We start from the raw sequence: 25,847 nt of genomic DNA, 5'->3' as shown, positions 1-25,847 counted from the left end.
TAAACGACATGGAAGGGAGAGCTGGAGGAGGACTCACTGACGTGGTGGTTATGGGAGAATTCAGCCCAAGGAAGAAGCGTGGACCAGTCGTCATGATGGGCGTTGACGTAGTGACGTAAGAAGGAGGTCAAGATCTGATTGACTCGTTCCACTTGGCCATTCGACTGAGGATGGTAGGCTGAAGAAAAGTCCAGAGTCACTCCCAGATGTTTGCAGAGTGCCCTCCAGAAGCGGGAGGTGAACTGAGTTCCTCTGTCGGACACAATGTGTGATGGAAAGCCATGCAAGCGGAAGATGTGTTGTATATAGGCGTCAGCGAGTTCCTGGGCAGAGGGCAGTCCAGCCATAGGGACGAAATGAGCCATTTTGGAGAACCGATCCACCACGACCCATATGACTGTGTGTCCGGAGGACAGTGGCAAGTCCGTAATAAAGTCCATTGCAATGTGTTGCCACGGAACTGAGGGTATAGGCAGAGGCAGAAGACGGCCATATGGCAGATGTTTGGGCGTCTTGTTCCTGGCACAAGAGGAGCAGGCTGAGACAAAGGAAGCGACATCCGTGCGAAGGGATGGCCACCAGTAATGACGTACGATCGTACTCCATGTTCTTTTCTGACCAGCATGTCCGGCTGTTTTCGAGGTATGGCCCCAGTGCAACACTTTTTGCCTGTCAGTCTCAGAGACATAGGTCTTCCCGGGCGGTATCTGGGCCAGGGTGACAGGGGCCACCGGAATGATCTTACTAGGACAGATGATGGGCTGGGATGTCTCCTCCTCCTGTTCCATGGGCAGGAACGACCTGGACAAGGCATCTGCGCGTACATTCTTGTCCGCAGGTCGGAAATGGAGCTGGAAATCGAACCTGGCAAAGAATAAGGACCACCTGGCTTGCCGTGGGTTCAGTCGCTGAGTGGACGGCAGGTATTCCAGGTTCTTGTGGTCCGTGTAAATGATCACGGGGTACACTGCTCCCTCTAGAAGGTAGCGCCATTCCTCCAGAGCCAGTTTGACTGCCAATAGCTCTCAGTCACCGATGGTGTAGTAGCGTTCAGGCGCTGAGAAGCTCTTGGAGAAGAAACCGCAAGTCACCATCTTCCCGGAGGAGGACTTCTGCATGAGCACTGCTCCGGCTCCCGAGGAGGAGACATCCACCTCCAAGGTGAACTGTCGGTTTAACTCCGGACGGTGGAGCACAGGGGAGGAGGCAAATGCCCGCTTCAGAGAGCCAAACGCGGTGTCGGCCGCAGGTGACCAGTCCTTTGGATTAGCCCCCTTCTTGGTCAAGGCGGAGAGAGGAGCAGTCAGAGCCGAGAAGTGAGGGATGAACTGGCGGTAATAGTTTGCGAATCCCAGAAAGCGTTGGATTGCCTTCAGTCCAGAAGGAGGGGGCCAGTTGAGAATGGAAGAGACCTTCTCCGGATCCATCTGCAGTCCGGTATCGGAGATTACGTAACCCAGGAAGGGAAGAGAAGACTGCTCGAAGACACACTTCTCGTACTTGGCGTACAGACGATTTTCCCTCAATCGTTGTAGTACCAGCTGCACGTTCTCTCTGTGGGTTTGGAGGTCCGGAGAAAAGACCAGGATGTCATCAAGATACACCACCACACAGATATAGAGAAGGTCCCGGAACACGTCGTTCACCAATTCTTGAAAGACTGCTGGTGCGTTACACAGGCCGAAGGGCATCACACAGTATTCATAGTGCCCATCACGGGTATTGAACGCGGTCTTCCATTCGTCCCCAGAGCGGATGCGGACCAAGTTGTAGGCACCCCGAAGATCCAACTTGGTAAACACACGAGCTCCTCTAAGCCGATCAAACAATTCGGGGATGAGCGGCAGGGGGTATTTATTTTTCACGGTGATTTGGTTCAATCCCCGGTAGTCAATGCATGGGCGTAGGTCGCCCTCTTTCTTCTTAACGAAGAAGAAGCCTGCTCCAGCAGGAGAGGAGGATCTCCGAATGAATCCCCTTGCCAGGTTCTCTGTGATGTAGGTAGACATGGCCCTTGTTTCGGCAGGAGACAGCGGATATATCTGTCCTCGAGGCGGTGTAGTTCCCGGGAGCAGGTCGATGGCACAATCGTAAGGACGATGTGGCGGCAGTACCTCTGACTCCTTTTTATCAAAGACGTCCGTGAAGGACCAATAGGCCGAGGGCAGTCCCGGTAGGGACTCTGGAACCGGAGGTCGTCGGATGGGTTGAATAGTCTTCAGACAGTTCTCGTGGCAAGAGGAGCCCCATCGGGTGATTTCACCAGTACCCCAGCTGACTGAGGGTTCGTGTGTCCGTAACCAGGGGAGTCCCAGCAGGATTTGATGGGACATGTGTGGGAGGACATAGAGAGCGATGTTCTCGGTGTGCAGGGCACCGATACGCAGTTCCACCGGCTTGGTGATCCACGAGATGGTGTCAGAGAGGGGTCTCCCATCCACAGAGGCAATCACTAGGGGTTTGTCGAGTGGAGTAACAGGCACCTGATACTTGTCCACCGTGGCCTGCTGGATGAAATTGCCTGCTGCCCCGGAATCGAGGTATGCCTCGGCCGTGAACCGCGTCTCTCCCGTTGTCACTTGAACTGTCCACGTAACCGGGTCTGAGAGAGTCCCAGCACCTAGGGTGGCCTCTCCTACCAACCCTAGGCTTTAGAGTTTCCCGGCCTCTCTGAACAGGAGCGTAGAAGGTGTGTGCCCTCTCCGCAGTAGAAGCAGAGGCCCTTGGCGAGCCGTTCTGCTCGGCGTTGTTCAGACTGCCGCAAACAGTCGATCTGCATGGGCTCGTGGACGGAGACACCAGATGACGTTGACTGAAGTACGGCGGGCTTCTGCGGAGGAGAGGAATGCCGTATCGGACGTCTCTCACGGGACACCTCTTTTGGATCGTTCCTGAAAACGAAGATCCACTCGAGTTGCTAGCGTAATCAGAGCATCCAGGGTAGACGGCACGTCACGACCAGCCAGCTCGTCTTTAATTCGACCCGAGAGGCCTTCCCAGAAGGCGGCGGTTAGAGCCTCATTGTTCCACCCGAGTTCCGAAGCCAAGGTGCGAAAACGGATGGCATATTGACCCACCGTCAGAGTCCCCTGACGTAACCGGAGAAGAGATGAGGCAGACGCGGAGGCGCGTCCGGGCTCATCAAAGGTGCCACGAAATGCCTGCAGGAACTCCTGGATGTTAGTGGTCACAGGGTCCTCCTTCTCCCACAAGGGGTTCATCCACGCCAGTGCCTTACCCTCTAGATGGGACATCATGAACGCGACCTTGGCTTGGTCGGAGGCAAACAAATGCGGCAGTTGCGTGAAATGGAGGGAGCATTGGTTTATGAATCCCCTGCAGGTCTTGGGATCTCCGGCGTACCGGGGTGGTGAGGCCAGACGAAGCCTGGAAGCATCCGAGGAGGCTGCCATGGGACCTGGGGCCGTGGATCGTCCAGTGGAAGCTCGAGATGCCGAAGATGTAACCGACGCTTGTAGCGTGTTCAGGCGGGCGTCCACGGAAGACATAAAGTTCAGCATACGGGTCTGGGTCTCACGCTGGCGTGTGAGTTCCTCCTGCAAGGCCGCTAGTGCTTCGGCGGGATCCATGGCCTGTTCTTACTGTTAGGGCCAGGTGGACGGGCAGACCCAGGAGGTGGATCCACTGGGCCGAACTCCTTGATGAAGGCAAGAGGTCCGGTAGCCAGAGCACTACGGGTAGCAGGACAGTCCGTGCACAAGAGTGGAATGGAGAAGTCCCTGGGACCACGGAGTCACTGATGGTAGTCCAGGTGACGGAGCTCAGGTTCGGAGGCCGAGATGTTGTCAGGCAGAGTCTGGAACCGATGGAGCGAGAGGACGGGTCACCACAGGGATCAGAGATGGAACGGACTGACAGGATGGCAGATAGTCAGCGTTCGGGAATCGGCAGGACCGGATGGCGAGGCAGGAGCGGCTCTAGAAGAGAGATAGGTAAGTATGGCACAGAGACACAAGGAGACCTGACTCCTAGCTTAGGAAACACGAAGAACAGGCCCCGCCCACTTGGACACTAAACCCCTTTACACCCTGTACCTGTGTGTTCAATTTCCTGTCAGTGGACGCTGGCCCTTTAAGAAAGGGTCAATGACCGCGCGCGCGCCCTAATGCGCATGCGCGAGGCCCGGGTGCCAGAAGCCAGGGCAGGGAGCGGTGAGCAGGAAGCAGGAGAGCCGGGCTGGGGCTGAGTAGCCGACGGGCGCCGGGAGCGGGGACCGGGCCGCCTGGAGACCGCAGGCAATGGAGGCTGGAGACCGGGGAGGGAAGCAGGGAAGCCGGGGAGCATGGCAGGTGAGCCGGGGAGCAGAGCAGGGGACCCGGAGAGCGTGACAATAAGCTTGTAAGGTATGGCTATCCCACCATGTTCTAATGCGGGCTGATATCGTTTTCTCCAGCTCCCACATAAATTTATTTAAGTCAGTTTGTGCCTCCGATGAAATATCAATTCTATTAATAGAAAAAATGATGATTCTAATCATACTACAACCACTAGGAACTTATCTGGGGCATCACAACACTTCTTTTCTAAACATGCCGGTAATACGGATACACTGCAGGTTGTTGCACTAGAAAAAGTCAGATTGCCTAAAAGAGGGGGCAATTTGAAAGAACTATTGTTACATAGAGAGACTTTTTGGATTTTTACTATGAGTACCAGATTTCCACTAGGTATGAATCGTAAGAGTGATTTGCATTTTATCTATTGAATATATATGTATAAAATCCGGTGTTTCTTTTTCTCTTTTTTTCCTACCCCTCCTTTTCCTCCCGGTGCTTACTCTCCGCCCACCTTGTCCTCACTGGGTTCTCAGCTTATTTGAATTAGCCCATTTTCCACTCATTCCCTAGAGACTGACTAAGAACCATTCGGTTTGAAACGCGTCCTCTGTTTGCATAGGACCCTGTCTGGATAATTTTATGTATATTTTAAAATGAATCAATAAACATTTTTTGGTTTTATTATCCGTTGGACTTTGCTGCTGGAGTTCCTCTCTATCATGACGTATTGCACCAGGGCTCGGCAGTGCTGCCACAGTCACTGTAACATGTAGAGAGTCGAATTCCAGCGTGTCCCCACGTCGCATTTCAAGCGATGAACCGGCAGGCCGAAAGACTTCTGGAGCGATGCAAGTCGCTCACCTGCCGCGGATGAACAGCGGAAGTGAGCAGACAGTTTTCGTGCCCTGTTCAAAAGGCCATCTAGGCCGGGATAGTGTGTTAAAAATTGCTGGACAACAAGGTTCAACACGTGAGCCATACAAGGCACGTGTGTCACCTTGCCCAGGTGAAGGGCCGCACCCAGGTTTTCAGCATTGTCGCACACGGCCTTACCAGGCTGCAGGTTGAGTGGAGACAACCATTTACCAAACTCAGTCTCCAGAGCTGCCCACAACTCAGCCGCTGTGTGACTCCTATTTCCAAGACATGTCAAGCTAAAGACCGCCTGATGCCGTTGCGCTCTACTGCCAGCATAGTAATGAGGGGTGCGTGATTCCTTCTGCGCAGTTACAACGCTGGTGGCCTGACCAGGCAGGCTTGGGGCGGAGGTGGAGGACCCAGACGAGGTTGAGGAGGCAGAAGCAGTGGATGAACTTGGACAGACAGAGGATTGACACACAAGTCGTGGGGACGGCAAGACTTGTGCAGCAGACCTTTCACCATAGTTACCCAGTGCCCAGTCAGCGACATGTAACGTCCCTGTCCATGCTTACTGGTCCAAGTATCGGTGGTGAAATGCACCCGTTCACACACAGAGTTTTTCAAGGAAGCGGTGATGTTGTGTGCGACATGCTGGTGTAGCGCAGGCACACCTTTCTTAGAGAAGTAGTGACGACTGGGCATCTGGTACTGGGGCACAGCGACAGACATAAGGTCTCTAAAATCCTTTGTGTCCACCAGGCGGAAAGGCAGCATTTCGGTAGCCAAGAGCTTACAGAGGGATAAAGTCAACCTCTTAGCTTTGTCATGGGTCGCAGGAAATGGCCTTTTTTTTGTCCACATCTGAGGGACAGAGACCTGGCTGCTGTGTGTAGACGGTGGTGAGTAGAGTGTCCTGGAAAAATGCAGGTTTGTGAGGAAAGTGCAGCCGTAGACACGATGTTGCCTTCATCCAACGTTGGTGCTATCGATGTCTGAGAGAGCTGTACACATGCACTTGTTTCCCCTTCCAAACCAACTGACAACCTACCAAGCAAACTGCCTGTTACGGTTACAGTGGTGGAAGTTGTGCGTGGAAAACCAGGTGTGACAGTTGTCCCTACAGTCCTAGAAGATGAAGAGCGCACGGATGCACTGGAAGGGGCAGGCGGTGGATGGTCCGCTCCGCTAGGCCGCATTGCAGTATGGTGAGCTTCCCACTGGGACATATGATATTTATTCCATACCTCCCAACCGTCCCGGATACAGCGGGACAGTCCCTCTTCTGAGCCTTTGATCCCGGGTCCCGCCCGTGACGCTGTTTATCCCGGGCTCCACCCACCCACTGTAGCCCCGCCTCGCTGTTTCTCCCTTCTATTCATTACAGAGCCGACCGCGCACCTACTCCTGTGACTGCTGCTGAGGTATGAATCACCCCCTGCAGCAGAGCGACCCCTCCCTGCAGCAGAGCGATCCCCCCTCCCCCAGAGCCGACCCCCCCCAGTCCTGGAGCCTGCGTTTGTCTGCAGCTGTTCTCTGATTCCCCGTGTGCGGCTTCTCACTGCTGCAGACACGCGGGGAGTCAGGACGCTGAGGAGACCGTGCAATCAGCACTTATCTCTCCGGCAGATAGCACTGGCCAGTAATAACCTATGCAGAGTGACATCTGCAGGCTTCTATTAGCTTACCGATCAGTGGTCTCCTGCCTGTGGAGCAGAGCTGCTGGGTCCTAGCTTCCCAACAACTTCAGCTCTGCTTTATCCTGGCTGCCCTACCAGTTAAAGGGAACATGTCAGCAGAAATTTCACAATAAAAGTAATAGATTCCCCTCTCCAGCTCCTGGGCTGCTTCTAGAAAGGTTCCTGTTGTTATTGTGCCCCCTTTGAGACCTACAAAAATACTTTATGAAGTCTTACCTTTTTGTATGCAAATGTGTTTTTATGGTCACGGGGGCGGGCTGTCTGGCGTCCGTTATTCCCCCTCCTGCCGCTTTACGCAGTCCCCCATTGCTCATTTACATACACAAGGACGCCTTCCTCATGTAACTGTCCTCCCGAAGATTTGCGCATGTGAACGCTTTTTCAGGTGATTGCGCAGGCACGAGATTATGGGCGGCGCTGTGATTGTCATCAACAGCGTTAACCAAGTACCCGCCCATAATCTCGTGCCCGCACTTTTCCCTCTGACTCCACCGTTATGCGCAAGTGCTGGCCATATGAACCATGTTACCTATTACCGCTTGCACGAGATTATGGGCGGGTACTTGGATGACTTTGCTGATGACAATCACAGCGCCGCCCATAATCTCGCGCCCACGGTAATAGGTAACATGGTTCATATGGACAGTGCTTGCGCATAACGGTGGAGGCAGAGTGAGAAGCGCGGGCACGAGATTATGGGCAGGTACTTGGATGACGCTGCTGATGACAATCACAGCGCCGCCCATAATCTCGCGCCCACGGTAATAGGTAACATGGTTCATATGGCCAGTGCTTGCGCATAACGGTGGAGGCAGAGTGAGAAGCGCGGGCACGAGATTATGGGTGGGTACTTGGATGACGCTGCTGATGACAATCACTGCGCCGCCCATAATCTCGCGCCCACGGTAATAGGTAACATGGTTCATATGGACAGTGCTTGCGCATAACGGTGGAGGCAGAGTGAGAAGCGCGGGCACGAGATTATGGGCAGGTACTTGGATGACGCTGCTGATGACAATCACAGCGCCGCCCATAATCTCGCGCCCATGGTAATAGGTAACGTGGTTCATATGGCCAGTGCTTGCGCATAACGGTGGAGGCAGAGTGAGAAGCGCGGGCACAAGATTATGGGCAGGTACTTGGATGACGCTGCTGATGACAATCACAGCGCCGCCCATAATCTCGCGCCTGCGCAATCACCTCAAAAGCGTTCACACTTTGCACAGTGCTCAGTCCCGCGAGAGTGGCACTGGGCATGCACAAAACTTCAGGAGGACAGTTACATGAGGAAGGCGTCCTCATGTATGGAAATGAGCAATGGGGGACGGCGTACAACGGCAGGAGGGGGAATAACGGACGCCAGGCAGCCCGCCCCCGTGACCATAAAAACAGATTTGCATACAAAAAGGTAAGACTTCATAAAGTATTTTTTTAGGTCTCAAAGTGGGCACAATAACAACAGGAACCTTTCCAGAATGCAGCCCAGGAGCTGCAGAGGGGAATCTTTTATTTTTTTTGCTAAATTTCTGGTGACAGTTTCCCTTTAAAGGGAACCTATCAGGTGCAATCTGCACTCAGAGCCAGGAGCAGTTCTGGGTGTATATTGCTAATCCCTGCCTAACCGTCCCTGTATACACTAGCATAGATAAAGGCATCTATAGAAAAAGTATTTTTAAAGAGCTTATATCTTATGCTAATTAGCGCGGGGACTAGTCCCAAGGGCGTTACTTCACTTGGCTAGTCGGCTCACATAGCGTATTAGTACTCACACAGGGGCGTAATAACATGATAACATGCTATGCGAGCCGACTAGCCAAGTGAAGTAACGCCCTTCGGACTAGTCCCCGCGCTCATTAGCATAAGATATAAGATCTTTAAAAATATTTGTTCTTGATCTCTTTATCTATGCTAGTGTATACAGGGACGGTTAGGCAGGGATTAGCAATATGTGCCCAGAACTGCTCCTGGCTCTGAGTGCATATTGCACCTGACAGGTTCACTTTAAAGGGAACCTGTCACCAGATTTGGGGCCTATAAGCTGCGGCCACCACCAGCGGGATCTTATGTACACATTCTAACATGCTGCATACCTCCCAACCGTCCCGGATACAGCGGGACTTTCACGCTTTACGTTGTTTGTCCCGTTGCCACGGGCGGGACGGCCGGCTCCCGGGCTCCGCCCACCCACTCTCTCTCCGCCTCCCTGCTTTTCCCTCCTACCATCCTAGTAGACGTGGCATAGAGAGGAGCGCTGCCTGTGCTGCTGCTGGTACAGTAAACTAATCTCCCCAGCGCTGATTTCCCTCCCTCCCCCCTCACCCCCGGCCGGAGCCTGTCTGTGCGGTCGGCCGGCCGCCTGTCTGTGCGGTCGGCCGGCCGCCTGTCTGTGCGGTCGGCCCGCCACCTGTCTGTGCGGGCGCCCCCCCTGCCGCCTGTCTGTGCGGGCGCCACCCGCCGCCTGTCTGTGCGGGCGCCCCCCGCCGCCTGTCTGTGCGGGCGCCCCCCTGCCGCCTGTCTGTGCGGGCGCCCCCCTGCCGCCTGTCTGTGCGGGCGCCCCCCTGCCGCCTGTCTGTGCGGGCGCCCCCCTGCCGCCTGTCTGTGCGGGCGCCCCCCTGCCGCCTGTCTGTGCGGGCGCCCCCCTGCCGCCTGTCTGTGCGGGCGCCCCCCGCCGCCTGTCTGTGCGGGCGGCCCGCCGCCTCATTGTGCGGGCAGCCGGCCGCCTCTCTGTGCGGGCGGCCGGCCGCCTCTCTGTGCGGGCGGCCCGCCGCCTGTCTGTGAAGGCGGCCGGCCGCCTGTCTGTGAAGGCGGCCGGCCGCCTGTCTGTGAGGGCGACCGGCCGCCTCACTGTGCGGGCGACCGGCCGCCTCACTGTGGCTGCCTGCGTGTCCGTGCTGGAGGCCCGCCGGCTGCCTGCGTGTCCGTGCTGGAGGCCCGCCGGCTGCCTGCGTGTCCGTGCTGGAGGCCCGCCGGCTGCCTGCGTGTCCGTGCTGGAGGCCCGCCGGCTGCCTGCGTGTCCGTGCTGGAGGCCCGCCGGCTGCCTGCGTGTCCGTGCTGGAGGCCCGCCGGCTGCCTGCGTGTTTGTGCTGAATGGGTGTGGATGGGGAGTGGATATGGGCGTGACTGTGAAATGGGTGTGGTTAGGGGGCGTGGCCTAAAAATTTGCCGCGGCGCGCTACGCGCGCCGCAAACTTTGTCCCTCTTTTCCTTCTTTAAAAGTTGGGAGGTATGTTATTCATGTGACGATTCATGAAAGAAGTTGTCAAACTGCTGAGGTTTTTTCCTCTACTAACAGATTCCTGACAAATTTTACAGATCACATGATTTGGGCAATCCTTTGCAAGGTCAAAAAAGGACCAGGCTAGGCAAGGCTTAGAGGACAGGCAACCTGCTGAGCCACCCCGACTAGTGCTCAGAGGGAGAGTGGTGGCTGAGGATGCAGTTGTAGACGTGCTACCAGTACTCCTCCTCTGTCCAGGAAGGCACAAGGTAACTTTGTTGTCAGTTGCATCCTCCTCCACCGCCTCTGTTGACCTCCTTTTTGGGCATCATCTACCTTTGTTCTAGTTGTTCGTGTCCATAAAAAAGGGAGCATATCGATTGTCCACGGAAAGTAGTAGACATCTTGCTTTTGCTGGAAGATGGCCTATCCTCAGCAGATGTTAATGGAGCTTTGCCACCTTCCCCACGGGCACAAACTTTTTTTCCTTTTCCAACAAGCCTGTTCCCCTTTCCACCAGCATCTGTCATTTTGCCACTCATTTTGATTGCGACAAGATTGCCCACTTAAAAAGTGGTAGTAAAAATTGAGAGGTGGTGTAGATTGCAGAAGTGGTCTAGCTTTATTGACAGCAGAAGAAACAACACAGACTATCCCTGACAATGCAACTATGACCCTTAAAGGGACAGTATCGCGTTTTTTTATTTTTGTATTAAAAATAGTAATTCTGAAATCAAGTATTTCTAATACAAAATGAAAATCGTAGCTTATTTACTTTTTCTGTTATTCTAATTTTACTGTATGCACTGGGGGCCATGTTGGATTTGCTGTGTGTGTAACAACAGTTACACACTCCTTTATGTCAGCCCCTGTGCATAGAGAATAGTGGTCGCTATCCGACCCTATGTTTAACGTTACAGTGGGCGTATGCTGTGACCTGGACGCGCCCCCTGGGCTGTCCAGATCACAGCAGAGGGAGGAGTTCAGCCGCCATCATCGTGGAGCTCACAGCGTATGCTGTTTGCTCCACTTCACCCCTGTCAACCGCCGGGATGTGTGAGTACAGGCCGCCTCCACTCCCCTGCCCCCGTTACCGATGACACTGCCTCCCTCCGCTCTCCCCAGCCCCCGCTACTGCTACCGCTAGTGCCGCCCCTCGCCGTTCCCGTCTCCGCTGACACCCCATCCCTCCGCTCTCCCCAGCCCCCGTTACTGCTACCGCCACCCCTCCCCCCGCCGTTACCGTCTCAGATGACACTTCCTCCCTCCGCTCTCCCCAGCCACCGCTCTGCTCGCCGCTGCTGTGTATGTGTGTGCCCTTGCCCCACTGCATGCGAGTACCGCCGCTGATGCTGTCTGCACGGCTGTGTATTATCCTCTCCTGTTTGATACTATCTGCTGAGCCGTGTATCTAATCCTCTCTTGGGTGATACACAGCTCAGCAGACCGCATCACCCAGGACAGGATTAGATACACGGCCGTGCACACAGCATCACCCAGGACAGGATTAGATACACAGCTCAGCAGACAGTATCTAATCCTGTCCTGGGTGATGCTGTCTGATGAGCTGTGTATCTAATCCTGTCCTGGGTGATACTGTCTGCTGAGATGTGTATCTAATCCTATCCTGGGTGATGCTGTGTGCACGGCCATGTATCTAATCCTCTCCTGTGTGACGCTGTGTGCACGGCCGTGTATCTAATCCTCTCCTGTGTGATGCTGTGTGCACGGCCGTGTATCTAATCCTCTCCTGTGTGATGCTGTGTGCACGGCCGTGTATCTAATCCTGTCCTGGGTGATGCGGTCTGCACAGCCGTGTATCTAATCCTGTCCTGGGTGATGCGGTCTGCACGGCCGTGTATCTAATCCTGTCCTGGGTGATGCTGTGTGCACGGCCGTGTATCTAATCCTGTCCTGGGTGATGCGGTCTGCACGGCCGTGTATCTAATCCTGTCCTGGGTGATGCGGTCTGCACAGCCGTGTATCTAATCCTAGCCTGTGTGATACTGTCTGCTGAGCCGTGTATCTAATCCTAGCCTGTGTGATACTGTCTGCTGAGCTGTGTATCTAATCCTAGCCTGGGTGATACTGTCTGCTGAGTTGTGTGTCTAATCCTCTCCTGTGTGATACTGTCTGCAGAGCCGTGTATCTAATCCTGTCCTGGGTGATACTCCTTCTGTCCTTGGTGACACTTTAGACATTTCTGGTCACCAACAAAATGGCTCTGCATTGTGTCCCTACATGTCATTCTCTGTTATCCTTTGTAAACACTCAGATTGGGAGGTGGAGGCGCCACCACACACAGGAGAGCAGACTCCACCCACTTTACTGCAAGCTGTAACGTGAGCTTTTTCCTACAGTGGGATTTCTGTAGGATTTCAGAAGCTGCTCCCCCTAGTGTTTAACAGTGGAAACAGTGGAAAATATTAAACTTTTTATTTTTTTTTTTACATTTTGCTCAATTAAAAAAAGAAAATAATATTTAAACAAAACATTAAAATAATATTACTTTACATTTTTTCAGGTATTTAATTTTTTTTTTTTCTGACTATACATTCCCTTTAAACTGGCAGCACAGTTTGCAATTATAATAGCTTAGTAAATATGAGCTTGAGGGTGCAATGCAGAGGTGCTGGAAATAGCTTGTCACCAGTGGGACACTAATGAAGTACAACAGCCACTTTTAGGATGCCACTAACTGGCAGCACTCTTTTCAATTAAAATGGCTTTGCAAAAATGTGCAGGAGGGGAGAATGCAGAGGTGGTGGGACTTGCTTGGCACAAGTGCCACAATAATGGAGGACAGCAGCCACTCTTTGGATGGCACTAACTGGCAGCACTCTGCAATTAAAATGGCTTTGCTAAAAAGGGCAGGAGGGTACAGTGGCCGGGTTGTGGGTCAGTGTAGAGGATAGGAAGCCTCACTTTCTATCCCTCCTAATGGTGAAATGCAGCAAGGAAGTCCCTGAGCTTTGCTACACAGACACTGTTATCTGTAGCTGTTAAAAACTGTTTCCACGGACCTGACTGTCACCTATGGATCTGAGCCGGATGAAATGAGCCCTGAAAAGGGCTGAATTAAACTTCTATCCCTAATCTGCAGAGTGCTGTGTGTATAGCGTACACAGCAGGATCGGCGGCAGGAGCTGCATCAGCGGTGACTGTCACCCAGACGCAGAAGGCAGATAATGGCGTCCAGAAGGGACATTTGCCGTATTTATAATGCAAGGACATGTGACATGGACAGCCTATGACACATGCCCTTGCTTGTCTGGCAAAAAGTCCATTTAGCTGTGTATGTGTCTGGGATTGGCTGACATGCTGCCCGCCCCAACTACACGCGCGCTTAGGGAAGGAAGAAAAGAAAAAAAAATAATAAATGGAGATCGCCATTATCCAAGCAGCAGTGATCTGAACGCGCAGTCCCCGCACACTATACGCTGAAATTTCATAAAAGTGTGAATCACAGAGTGACTTACACTATTACAGCGAAAAGCCAGCTAGTAATTAGCTTGGCTTTTTGCTGATAGAACCGTTCTCGAACGTAACTCGAGCTAACGAACTTTTAGCAAAAAGCTCGAGTTCTAGTTCGATCTAGAACACCCCCCAAAATCACTCGAACCGCGAACTGGAGAACTACAAACCACGAACTGCGCTCAACTCTAATCACCACCTTACAGGATTCGCTGTCATCTCCCCAAGCCTCCTGACCAACCTCTAATGGGAAAGGAGAAACGCAAAGAGGCCAGGCAGGGATGAAGACTAGAGATGAGCGCGGTTCGTGGTTCGAGGTTCTCCAGTTCGCGGCTCGAGTGATTTTGGGGGCTGTTCTAGTTCGAACTAGAATTCGAGCTTTTTGCTAAAGCTCGATAGTTCTAGATACATTCGAGAACGGTTCTAGCAGCAAAAAGACAAGCTAATTACTACCTGGCTTTCCGCTGTAATAGTGTAAGTCACTCTGTGACTCACACTATTATGAAATTTCAGCGTATAGTGTGCGGCAACAGCGCATTCAGATCACTGCTGTTTGGATAATGGCGATCGACATTTATTATTTTTTTTTCTTTTCTTCCTTCCCTAAGCGCGCGTGTAGTGGGGCGGGCCAGCATGTCAGCCAATCCCAGACACACACACAGCTAAGTGGACTTTTAGCCAGAGAAGCAACGGCATGTGTGATAGGATGTCCATGTCACATGTCCATGCATTATAAAAACGGACATTTTCCTCCAGCACGCCATTATCTGCCTTCTGCGTCTTGGTGTCAGTCACCGCTGGCGTAGCTCCTGTCTCCGATACAGCTGTGTACGCTCTATACACAGCGCTATACAGAATAGGGATAGAAGTTTCTATTAGTCCTTGTAAGGGCTAATACCGGCAGGGTCAGAGCCATAGGTGACAGTCAGGTCCGTGAAAACAGATTTTAACAGTTACACAAGATGACAGCGTCTGTGTAGCTAAGGTCAGGGATTTCCTCGCTGCATTTCCCCATTAGGAGGATAGAAAGGGAGGCTTCCTTTCCTCTACCCAGACCCACAACCCTGCCACTGTACCCTCCTGCCCTTTGCACACTCAAACTCAATGTTACTAAGCCATTATACTAGCAAACACTGAGTAAACTTAGTGGCATCCTAAAAGTGGCTGTTGGACTTCCATTAGTGTCCCACTGGTGCAAAGCTATTTGCAGCACCACTGCATTGCACACTCAAACTCATTACCACCTACTGTCAACCCACAGTCAGGCCCTCGAGGTCAACAGAGACGGTGGAGGAGGATGCAACTGACGACGAAGTTACCTTGCGCCTTCCTGGACAGAGTCGGAGTACTGGTAGCATGTCTACAACTGCATCCTCAGTCACCACTGTGCCTCTGAGCACCAGTCGGGGTGGATCAGCAGGTCGCATGCCCTCTAAGCCTTGCCTAGCCTGGTCCTTTTTTGACATAGCAAAAGATCGCCCAAATTATGTGATCTGTAAAATTTGTCGTGATTCTGTTAGTAGAGGGCAAAACCTCAGCAGTTTGACAACTTCTTCCATGAATCGTCACATGAATAAATATCATATGTCCCAGTGGGAAGCTCACCGTGCTGCAATACGGCCTAGCGGCGCGAACCATCCACCCTTCCAGTGCATCCACGCACTCTTCATCTTCTAGGACTGTGGGGACAGCTGTCACACCTGGTTTTCCACACACAACTTCCACCACTGTAACCGCAACAGGCAGTTTGCTTGGTAGGTCGTCAGTTGGTTTGGAAGGGGAAACAAGTACGTGTGTACAGCTCTCTCAGACATCGATAGCACCAACGTTGGATGAAGGCAACATCATGTCTACGCCTGCACTTTCCTCACAAACCTGCATTTTTCCAGGGACACCCTACTCAACACCATCTACACACAGCAGCCAGATCTCTGTCCCTCAGATGTGGACAAAAAAAAGGCCATTTCCTGCGACCCATGACAAAGCTAAGAGGTTGACTTTATCCCTCTGTAAGCTCTTGGCTACCGAAATGCTGCCTTTCCGCCTGGTGGACACACAGGATTTTAGAGACCTTATGTCTGTCGCTGTGCCCCAGTACCAGATGCCCAGTCGCCACTACTTCTGTAAGAAAGGTGTGCCCGTGCTACACCAGCATGTCGCACACAACATCACTGCTTCCTTGGGAAACTCTGTGTGTGAACGGGTGCATTTCACCACCGATACTTGGACCGGTAAGCATGGACAGGGATGTTACATGTCGCTGACTGGGCACTGGGTAACTATGGTGATAGATGGTGAAGGGTCTGCTGCACAAGTCTTGCCGTCCCCACGACTTGTGTGTCAATCCTCTGTCTGTCCAAGTTCATCCACTGCTTCTGCCTCCTCCACCTCATCTGGGTCCTCCACCTCCGCCTCAAGCTTGCCTGGTCAGGCCACCAGCGTTGTAACTGCGCAGAAGGAATCACGCACCCCTCATTACTATGCTGGCAGCAGAGCGCAACGGCATCAGGCGGTCTTTAGCTTGACATGTCTTGGAAATAGGAGTCACACAGCGGATGAGTTGTGGGCAGCTCTGGAGACTGAGTTTGGTAAATGGTTGTCTCCACTCAACCTGCAGCCTGGTAAGGCCGTGTGCGACAATGCTGCAAACCTGGGTGCGGCCCTTCGCCTGGGCAAGGTGAAACACGTGCCTTGTATGGCTCACGTGTTGAACCTTGTTGTCCAGCAATTTTTAACACACTATCCCGGCCTAGATGGCCTTCTGAACAGGGCACGAAAACTGTGTGCTCACTTTTGCCATTCAACCACCGCTGCTGAGCGACTTGCATCGCTCCAGACGTCTTTCGGCCTGCCGGTTCATCGCCTGAAATGCGATGTGGCGACACGCTGGAATTCGACTCTCCACATGTTACAGTGACTGTGGCAGCACCGGCGAGCCCTGGTGCAATACGTCATGACGTATAGCCTGGGCCAACGAGATGCAGAGGTGGGTCAGATCACCCTGATGGAGTGGTCTCAGATCAAGGACCTATGCACCCTTCTGCACAGTTTCGACATGGCGACGAATATGTTTAGCGCTGACAATGCCATTATCAGCATGACAATTCCAGTCATTTACATGCTGGAGCACACGCTAAACACTATTCGGAGTCAGGGGGTGAGACAACAGGAAGGGGAGGAACTACAGGTGGATTCATATGCGCAAGACACAACAACATCACCAAGGTCCAGACGTTCATCATCACCAACGCGGCAGGCATGGGACCATGGGGGACAGGGATCAACAAGGGCGCATGGTAGCAGGCGAAATGTTGAGGAAGGTGCAGGAGAACATGAAGAAATGGAGGACGAACTGTCCATGGACATGGAAGACTCAGCGGATGAGGGAGACCTTGGTCAAATTTCAGTTGAAAGAGGTTGGGGGGAGATGTCAGAGGAAGAAAGAACGGTTAGCACCTCTATGCCACAAACACAGCGTGGACTTGGTCCGCATGGCTGCGCAAGACACATGAGTGTCTTCTTGCTGCCCCACCTCCAACATGACCCTCGTATTGTCAAAATTAGAAGTGATGATGACTACTGGCTTGCCACACTATTAGATCCCCGGTACAAGTCCAAATTTTGTAACATAATTCCATCCATAGAAAGGGACGCACATATGCAGGAGTATCAGCAGAAGCTGTTACTCGATCTTAGCTCGGCTTTTCCACCAAACAACCGTGCAGGTGCAGGGAGTGAATCTCCCAGTTGTAACTTGACAAACATGGGACGGTCTCGTCATCTTCAACAGTCTACCCGTACCAGTAGCACAATATCTGGTGCTGGTAACAGCAATTTTATTGAATCTTTTCATAATTTTTTTAGACCCTCTTTGCAAGGCCACCAGAGACAACAAGTCTGACACATAGTCAACGGCTGCAGACGATGATACAGGAGTATCTCCAAATGAACATCGATGCCATTACTTTGCAAATGGAGCCTTGCTCATTTTGGGCTTCAAATCTTGAAAAATGGCCAGAGCTCTCCACTTACGCCTTGGAGATTTTGTCGTGTCCAGCTGCCAGCGTTGTCTCTGAACGTGTCTTCAGTGCTGCTGAGTGTGTGCTGACAGATAAGCGCACGCGTCTGTCCAGTGACAATGTGGACAGACTAACGTTCATCAAAATGAGCAAGTCATGGATCCACAAGGAATTTACTACCCCTGTGTCATCCTGGGGAGAGTAAATGCTTGTGTATTTTGAATGTGCTTGATGCAAATCTAGCTGTGAAGTGTACAATTGGGGCACAAGTGCTGCCACTGAAGGGGTGGGTGTGTGTGTGGCCCAATTTTTGGAAAAAAGGGAGACTCCGCTTGGAGTAACCCTTGCTTACATTGTTTTTAAAAATGATCCAAGATGCACAGAGCTGGGATCAGGAAAGACTTTGCTACCTACCCCGGTGTCATCCTGGGGACAGTTAAGTATGGCGTATTTTTGAATGTGCTTGATGCAAATCTACCTGTGAAGTGTACAACTGGGGCACAAGTGCTGCCACTGAAGGGGTGGGTGTGTGTGGGGCCCAATTTTTGGAAAAAAGGGAGACTCCGCTTTGAGTCACCTTGCGGTGTTTTACATGATTTTAGAAGGGCGTGCCATGCCTATATCTGTGTCTCCTTCTCTTTTTTCTTGTCCTGCTCTTTTGTTTTCGCATGAGTATATATCCTTGTCAATTTCCCATGTGTTTGTGTTGTGTTGTGAGTTGTTTGTCACCTTTTGGACACCTTTGAGGGTGTTTTCTAGGTGTTTTTATGTGTTTGTGATTGCCTGCCATTGTTTCCTATGCGGTTCGAGTGGTTCGTCGAACGTTCGACGAACCAAACTCGAACGAGACCTCCGTTCGGCGAACCGAACTCGAGCCGAACCGCGACCGGTTCGCTCATCTCTAATGAAGACCTGCTCTTTCAGGTAAGTTGATTATTTCTTTTTCTTCCTGCGTTATCCTATTTCATTGTCTAGTACCGCCTGTGACAAGGGCTATTGATTGACACATAAATTTAGGATAACAGTATTATTGGGTGGTAGCAAATTTTCTGCTAATTGTAAATAATCCTGTCATGATTGTATCAGGATTATGGTTGTTTTTTTGGGACATATTGTGTGACAAATGAATACATACCACATGAGTAAAATTGTGCAGTACATTGTATTTTTGAACCAATTTGTTTTTAGTGGTTGTAAGGTATATTACATTATCTGGATCACGAATTGAAGGTGTATACTAAGGGGTATTGTTTTAAATCCTTTAATTGAAATAATATAAGTATACATACCTGTTTATATCTTGTTAGATCCTAACCATTTTGGGACAGCCCCCTTTCCCTCTTGGATCATGTTCCCTATGTAGGGTGAGGGAAAGGGATAGTCGACGTGGAACGGGGCGTCCGGAAACTTAAGGTGTCATACCCTGCGTTAATAGGTAGCGGCACACTTTCTATCTAGGGTCAAGAGGCCCCATCTCCCCGTCCCTTTACTCAATTATCAATTTGTATAAGGGCTTACCTGACCCCTTTTTGTTACTTGTCTTTGTTCTTGTGTTATTGGGAATATTTTAAGGATTATTCAAATAAACTTGCATTTTAATCAGGATTTTTTTAGGTTACTTGGAAGTCCAATATAAGAAAGCCAATATTTTTAAGTATTGAGGGCTCTGTTGGAGATTTTGCATTTGGCTCCACTAGCTTCAAGTTATGCAAAGGAGCTGATTTAAAAAGATGTTTATTTCAAAATTTTGTCATGAAAAATTTCAATAAGTCACAATATTTTTGTGCAACTAGGAAGTTGTGTAAAACTATTGTGACATTGTGACCCTCAAGCTAGGGGGCCCTATGCTATCCCTAACCTCAAGGATAATCATAGGGTGGAAAGGCCTGAGCCTCTTTCCTAGCCCTGCTCCTGACCAGTCCTGATCTGATTCCCTCTCCCTTCAGGAGTGTGTTGAAACCCACAGATAAAGATAGACATGGAAAAAACAAAACTCTATTACACAGGGCACACACACAAAGGTAAAGACAGTAAGAGTTTCAGAAGGAAAAAACAAGAGCAGGAAGGAGGTAAAAAACAGGTAAGCTCTACAACCATTCCAAGCAATAAGCACAACTTGTGCAAAACTTTCACCAGAGAGTCTGGGACACCACACCTCACAGACCAAGATAAAATAAATTATAGCTGGCAGGGGTAGAAGGATTCAGCCAGCATAAATAGGAGGGGAACAGATGTTATAGGTCTCCCCACAATATGGGATTAAAGGATTAAAGGAGCAAGCAGACCAGCAGAGAATAACTTTTGCATATAATAAGAAATGGTACACTTGGACCTATCACGTCATGATTAGTCTCCAAAGTCACTATACCCCATTATAACAGTCTAGAGAAACAGGAGAATTGGGGGTCTAGAATAACTTTTGCTAGCCTGCTTATAACTCAACACACAGCAGGTTGATGCCCAAGTCTGCCTTTGTTGATCCCAGACACCAGAGAAGCCATTGGATGGAGTGTCAGAATCTGCAATCTGAACAGAGCTCAATGTTGCCATGACAGTCAAGGAAGTTTGTTCAAAACTCCGGGTCACAGACATTTGGGAAGTACATGTCAGTCTCGGCCAGCCACATCAATATGACCATAGCATGGATGGATACCGCTACTCCAGCCTGTAAAGCTAATGAAAAGTAACTTTCCTTTAGTGGCAAAATTAACTCCAGAACTATACTTCAGTCTTTGATTTGCAGCACATGCCAGTTACGGTAAGCGATGCACCCAATTCATTAAGGGGAGTTTGCCTCATAATGAATTAGGCGCATGCTACTCTAATGAACGCCATTCATTAAGACTGGCATGCATAATGCCAGTCAATGAATTGGCCCTGAAATCTCTATGTTTTAGTGATGCCACATCTCAGAAAATAGAATAAAAAGACATCAGAAAGTAGTGTGGACTTCAAAATGAAACCAATAAAGATAGCCAGTTACAACTATTTTGACAGAAAAAAATGGTATCTTAGCATATATTGGAATAAAAAAAAAGCTAAGTTTTCAGTTTTTTGAAAACGCGACCTGGTAATTTTGTTTTATGTTTTATGACAGTCAAAGTCATTAAAGTTAATTAAAAAAACAACAGCTTAATTTCTATATTTTCTTTGATTCCAGCCACTTATAACTTTTTAACATTTTTCAGTACACGGTAAAATAAATGGTGTCATCTAAAACGGCAACTGTTCCCGACAAAAAAATATCGCTCTTGGGAGTGGAGGAAAAATAAAAGCAAAAGAAAAAAGGCCATGTTTCCAAAATGTAAAATATAGATAGGGTCTATATTACAAAATTAACAGGACCACCAACGATAAATATACATCGGCTTCTTCTGGGCTTTGTACAGAGCCAACATATTTTCACGGTCGGCAGGTAGGAGGGGATCACAACCTCCTGCATGCTGCCATTGCTGGGTTTCCAGTCCAGAATGGTAGTTCTGCCCTGAGACATCACCAGGACCAAATTGAATCCTTTGCGATCGTGTATGTGCTGTGATCAATAGCAATCGTGGCACATAGATGTTTCAGAAAAGCAGTGAGCTGCTTCTCTTACCTCTTCCGGCTCTCCTGTGCCACGATCACGGGGGAGCCAAGGGTTGTCATGGCAGCTGGAGGTCACATGATGACCTCCGGATCTGCTATGTACGGTGGCCTATCAGATCCAGCCTGCAGCAGGGTCTGACATGTGATCTTCAGCCTGACGCTGCCTGTATAATACATTGTTATGCTGCATGACAACGCATTAAACCAACAATCAGCCTAAGAAAAGGGAAAGTCCCATATAGAGACTAGGAAAAACGTTAAAGTAAAAAAAAAACTACTTGTAAAATGTAAAAAAAGTCAAACAGCAAACAGTTTTAAAAGAATGCAGCAAAAAAAAATGCTTTTTCATCATACCACAGAAAAAAAGTGTAATAAAACACAATCAAAAAGGTGAACATAAACAAAAATGGTATTAATGAAAACTACATCTTGTTCCGCAAAAAACGAGCCACCACCTAGCTCCATAAGCTGAAAAATAAAAAAGTTATAGCTCCGAGAATACAGCAATGCAAACAAAATTATTTTTTCTAAAAAATTGTTTTTATTGTGTAAAAGCGGCAAAACATAAGAAAAGATATAAATGTGGTATTGCTGTAACCATACTGACCTGAAGAATAAAGCTGTGTTTTTACTTTTACCAAACAGTGAACGGCATAAAAAAAAATCCCAAAAACCTATTCCTGAATTGCTGTTTCATGTTAATTCTACCCACCAAAAATTAGAATAAAAAACAATATAAAAGTGGTACCAAAAGAAACGTCAACTCATCCCACAAAAAAACAAAAAAACAAGCCATCACATGGATGGCTCTCCAAACGCAACATGGCGTCCACTATCTATTCCAGCAATGTGCGCTCTAAAATTCAAATGGCGCACCTTCTCTTCCGAGCTCTGCCGTATGCCCAAACAGTAGATTTCTTCCACATATGAGGTACTGGTGTACTCAGAAGAAATTGCACAGTAAATTTTATGGTACAGTTTTCCTGATAACCTTGTGAAAAAAAGCTACCTGGTTGAAGCAACAATTTTCTGGCAAAAATGTATTTTTTTTTATTTTTATGGCTCCATATTATAAACTTCTCTGAAGCCCTCAGAGGTTCAAGATGTTCACCAAACATCTAGATAAATTCCTTGAGGGATCTAGTTTCCAAAATGGGGTCACTTGTGGGGGAGTAACAATGTTTCGATACCTCAGGGGGTCTCCAAATGCGACATGATGTCCGTTAATGACTCCAGCCAATTTTGAATTCAAATTGTGCTCTTTCCCTTCCAAGCCCTGCCGTGCGCCCAAATAGTAGAATTCCACCACATAAGGGGTATCGGCGTACTCAGGAGAAATTTACCAACAAATTAGATTGTGCATTTTTTTCCCCTGATACTGTTGTGAAAAAAAGCTACCTGGTTGAAGTAACAATTTTGTGGTAAAAATGTATTTTTTTATTTTCATGGCTCAACATTATAAACTTCTGTGAAGCCCTCAGGGATTCAATGTGCTCACAAACTTGTAGATATATTCCTTGAGGGGTCTAGTTTCCAAAATGGGCTCACTTGTGGGGGAGTAACAATGTTTAGATACCTCAGGGGGTCTCGAAATGTGACATGGTGTCTGCTAATGACTCCCGCTAATTTTGCTTTTAAAAATTCAAATGGGACTCCTTCCCTTCCGAGCCCTGCCACGTGCCCAAACAATTGATTTCCACCACAGGTATTTGCATACTCAGGAGAAATTGCATAATACATTTTATAGGGAATTTTTCCTGATACCATTGGGAAAAAGAAAAATTTGAGGCTAAAAACATTTTTGCTGGAAAAAGTAAAATTTTCATTTTTTTTTCCTTCCACATTGCTTTGGTTCCTGTGAAGCAACTAAAGGGTTAATAAACTTTTTGGATGTAGTTTTGAGCAGTTTGAGGGGTGCAGTTTTATAAAAGTATCACTTTTGGGTATTTTCTGTCACCTAGGCCTCTCAAAGTCACTGCAAATGTGATGTGGCCCTTAAAAAAAGGTTTTGTAAATTTTGTTGGAAAAATGAGAAATTGTTGATGAATTTGAACCCTTCTAACTTCCTAACAATAAAAATGATGCTTCAAAAATTGCACTGATGTAAAATAGACCTGTGGGAAATGTTATTTATTAAGTATATTATGTAACATAACTCTCTTGTTTAAGGGTATAAAAATTAAAAGCTTGAAAATTGGAAAATGTTCAAAATTTTCACCAAATTTACAATATTTTCATAAATAAACACAAAAGATATCATCTTAATTTTACCACTATCATGAAGTACAATATGTCCCGAAAAAACAATGTCAGAATCCGTTGAAGTGTTCCAGAGTTATAACATGTCAAATAACATGTCAAAGTGACACTGGTCGGAAATGTAAAAAATTGGCCCGAAGGCAAAAACAGGCTCTGTTGTGAAAGGGTTAAGCAATCATTCACTCATCTTTCTAAACTAAAAAGATGTTATTGAGGAACAGCAATTTTACTATATGAAAAAATTATACTAATGGCTATCACTACAAAGTCATAAATTGTAAAATAATTTAGATGATCCAGAAAATTATAATTGTTTGGCATATACAGTATTTATATATTTTTTTCCTTGAGAGGCTTTCTTTCCTCCTTCTCCAGAGTAAACAAAAAAGTAACATTAGCAATGATTGTGCCATACTATATAAGAAATCCATAAAATCTTTACCTCTTGGTAATGTTGGTGAGTGGCATCAAGAATTTTCAGCAGAACATCAACTTCATGCTCTTCTTCATGCTCTTCTTCTCCATGAGCATTTCTGTGTAACCCATGAAATATTTTGGTGAACGAGCCTTTTCCCTGGCTTTCCAACTAAAAAAGAGTTGAGTGACATTCAATGTCATGGCCATCACCATTCTACGTTGTTGTGCTACTATTAGAGCAATACATTAACCTAAACCCATAGGGTTCATTCATTGTTCTGTTTCTGACACTTTTCAGGTGTAGAGAAAAAATTACAAACTTTGGCGAGACATAAAAACCTTTGCAATACCAACCCACCACGCACTATGAAAAAACGTGTGTGAGAGGTGGGCCTAACTTAAACAGGGGGGCTAATTGCAGCCAAAATAATTCATAACTTATACACGAGAATGTAATATATTTTAGCTGAATTCTTTCTACATTAAAACTGGATCATGGCAGCCAAGAGGCACCACATTCATTCCAGAGACTTTTTTTCAAGACTGGCATAGGAACTGAATCAGATGCCGTAATGTGTCCCATTTATGAAAATCAGTGTAATCAAGAACTGGAGTTTTTGCCCTTGTTGTTTATTTTTTTTGGTATCTTCCAAAGATTTTACTGTACAGTACATCCAATTTTTATAGTGATATTTCTAAACAAATATCAATTTTATTTTGCACCAAACTTTATAAATCCATTTGCTATTTCATGACAATTTGTTGTGATCACCTACCTACCTTGATTGAAAACGCTGCTGCAATACACTCACCAGAAGGGAACCTGCTTTAAAGCAGCAAAGCCACCAGGCTAAGAATTCAAATTTTTAAAACAGTTTTATGTAGTAATGGGCAAGCGTGCTCGCCACTACTCAATACTCGATCAAGCATCAGGGTGCTAGGGCAGGTTCAATACTCAAATGAGTATCCTTGTCGCTTGAGCGCCATGCATGTCTTGCGGCTGTTTTTCAGCCACTAAACATGCAGTGATTGCCTGCAAATCATGGTAATACGGTAACCATGTTGGATACTGGCAATACTGTCATTGGCCAGCTGCAAAGCATCAGAGGGTCTATATAAGACTCAGTGATGCAATGCTTGCAGACTGCGACTGCGATCAGGTTAGGGGACCGGCAACCACCCTGCAGAGATGCAGCCGGCTTCTCTCTGTGAGAGAAGAGCTGTGCTGTTCAGTGGCAGACAATGCAGCCGCTGTGGTGCCCATGAGTTAGAGGGTCCCGGTTCCAGCGATGGCACCGGGCCCCCCTCATCCACAGGCCTTCGGCCGTCATCACAAAAAGTAATGATGAAGGATGGAGCAGAGCACTCAGCTCTATCCTTCATCATTCTCCCCCTGTGCCTGCGCTCGACGGTTCAGTGCAGCAGAGCATGGTGAGGTCACCACTGAGCACTTCTGAGCTGAGACTGCAGAGCAGGGGACACTGACCGGAGCAGTTGGGGAACGAGGAGAGGTGAGGACTTGTTTATTTTGTTTTTAATCAGTGAGTACACGGTGGCCAGAGGCCTATGGAGGTGTAATAAACGTTATGTGGGTTGCATAATGCAATATGAAGGACACCTTATATATGGGTTATGCGGGTGCATTATAATACATTGAGGCCTATGGGGTGCATTAAATGGTATGGGGGCTGCATAATACAATATGAAAGACAATGGGCTGGCATTATAAAACATGGAGGACTATGGCGCTGCATCTTAATATACAGTATGGAGGCCCATGGGTAGCATTACCAGTATATGGGCTGCATAATACAATATGAAGGACTATGGGAACTGCATTATGTTCACATGTTGCATTTTCTGCATTTTAGATGCAGTGTTTTTTCATGAGTTTTAAGCAATTTAAAAGGTGATTTTAAAGGACTAATAAAAGATAGGTGATTTAATAAATCTAATAGAGACAATTGTTTTTATTTTCCTGACTGAAATGGAAAACTGCAACGTATCAGCTCTTTGTGTT

The 25,847-nt window shown here is 48.5% G+C and overlaps 1 protein-coding gene across 1 annotated transcript in view; it reads right to left on the bottom strand.

Moving 5' to 3' along the window:
- The window catches only part of JAK3 (Janus kinase 3), a 482,226-nt gene that overhangs the window by 279,778 nt on the left and 176,601 nt on the right, over nucleotides 1-25,847 (bottom strand). The window contains exon 12 of the mRNA XM_075314904.1: nucleotides 23,853-23,996. Coding sequence (XP_075171019.1) covers nucleotides 23,853-23,996 — 144 coding nt within the window. The remainder of the gene's footprint in view (nucleotides 1-23,852; nucleotides 23,997-25,847) is intronic.

Source organism: Anomaloglossus baeobatrachus, chromosome 1, assembly GCF_048569485.1.
Source record: "Anomaloglossus baeobatrachus isolate aAnoBae1 chromosome 1, aAnoBae1.hap1, whole genome shotgun sequence".
NCBI classification, from domain to species: Eukaryota; Metazoa; Chordata; class Amphibia; order Anura; family Aromobatidae; genus Anomaloglossus; species Anomaloglossus baeobatrachus.
The sequence above is the reverse complement of the archived record's forward strand: the minus strand, read 5'-3'. Positions and strand labels throughout refer to the sequence as shown.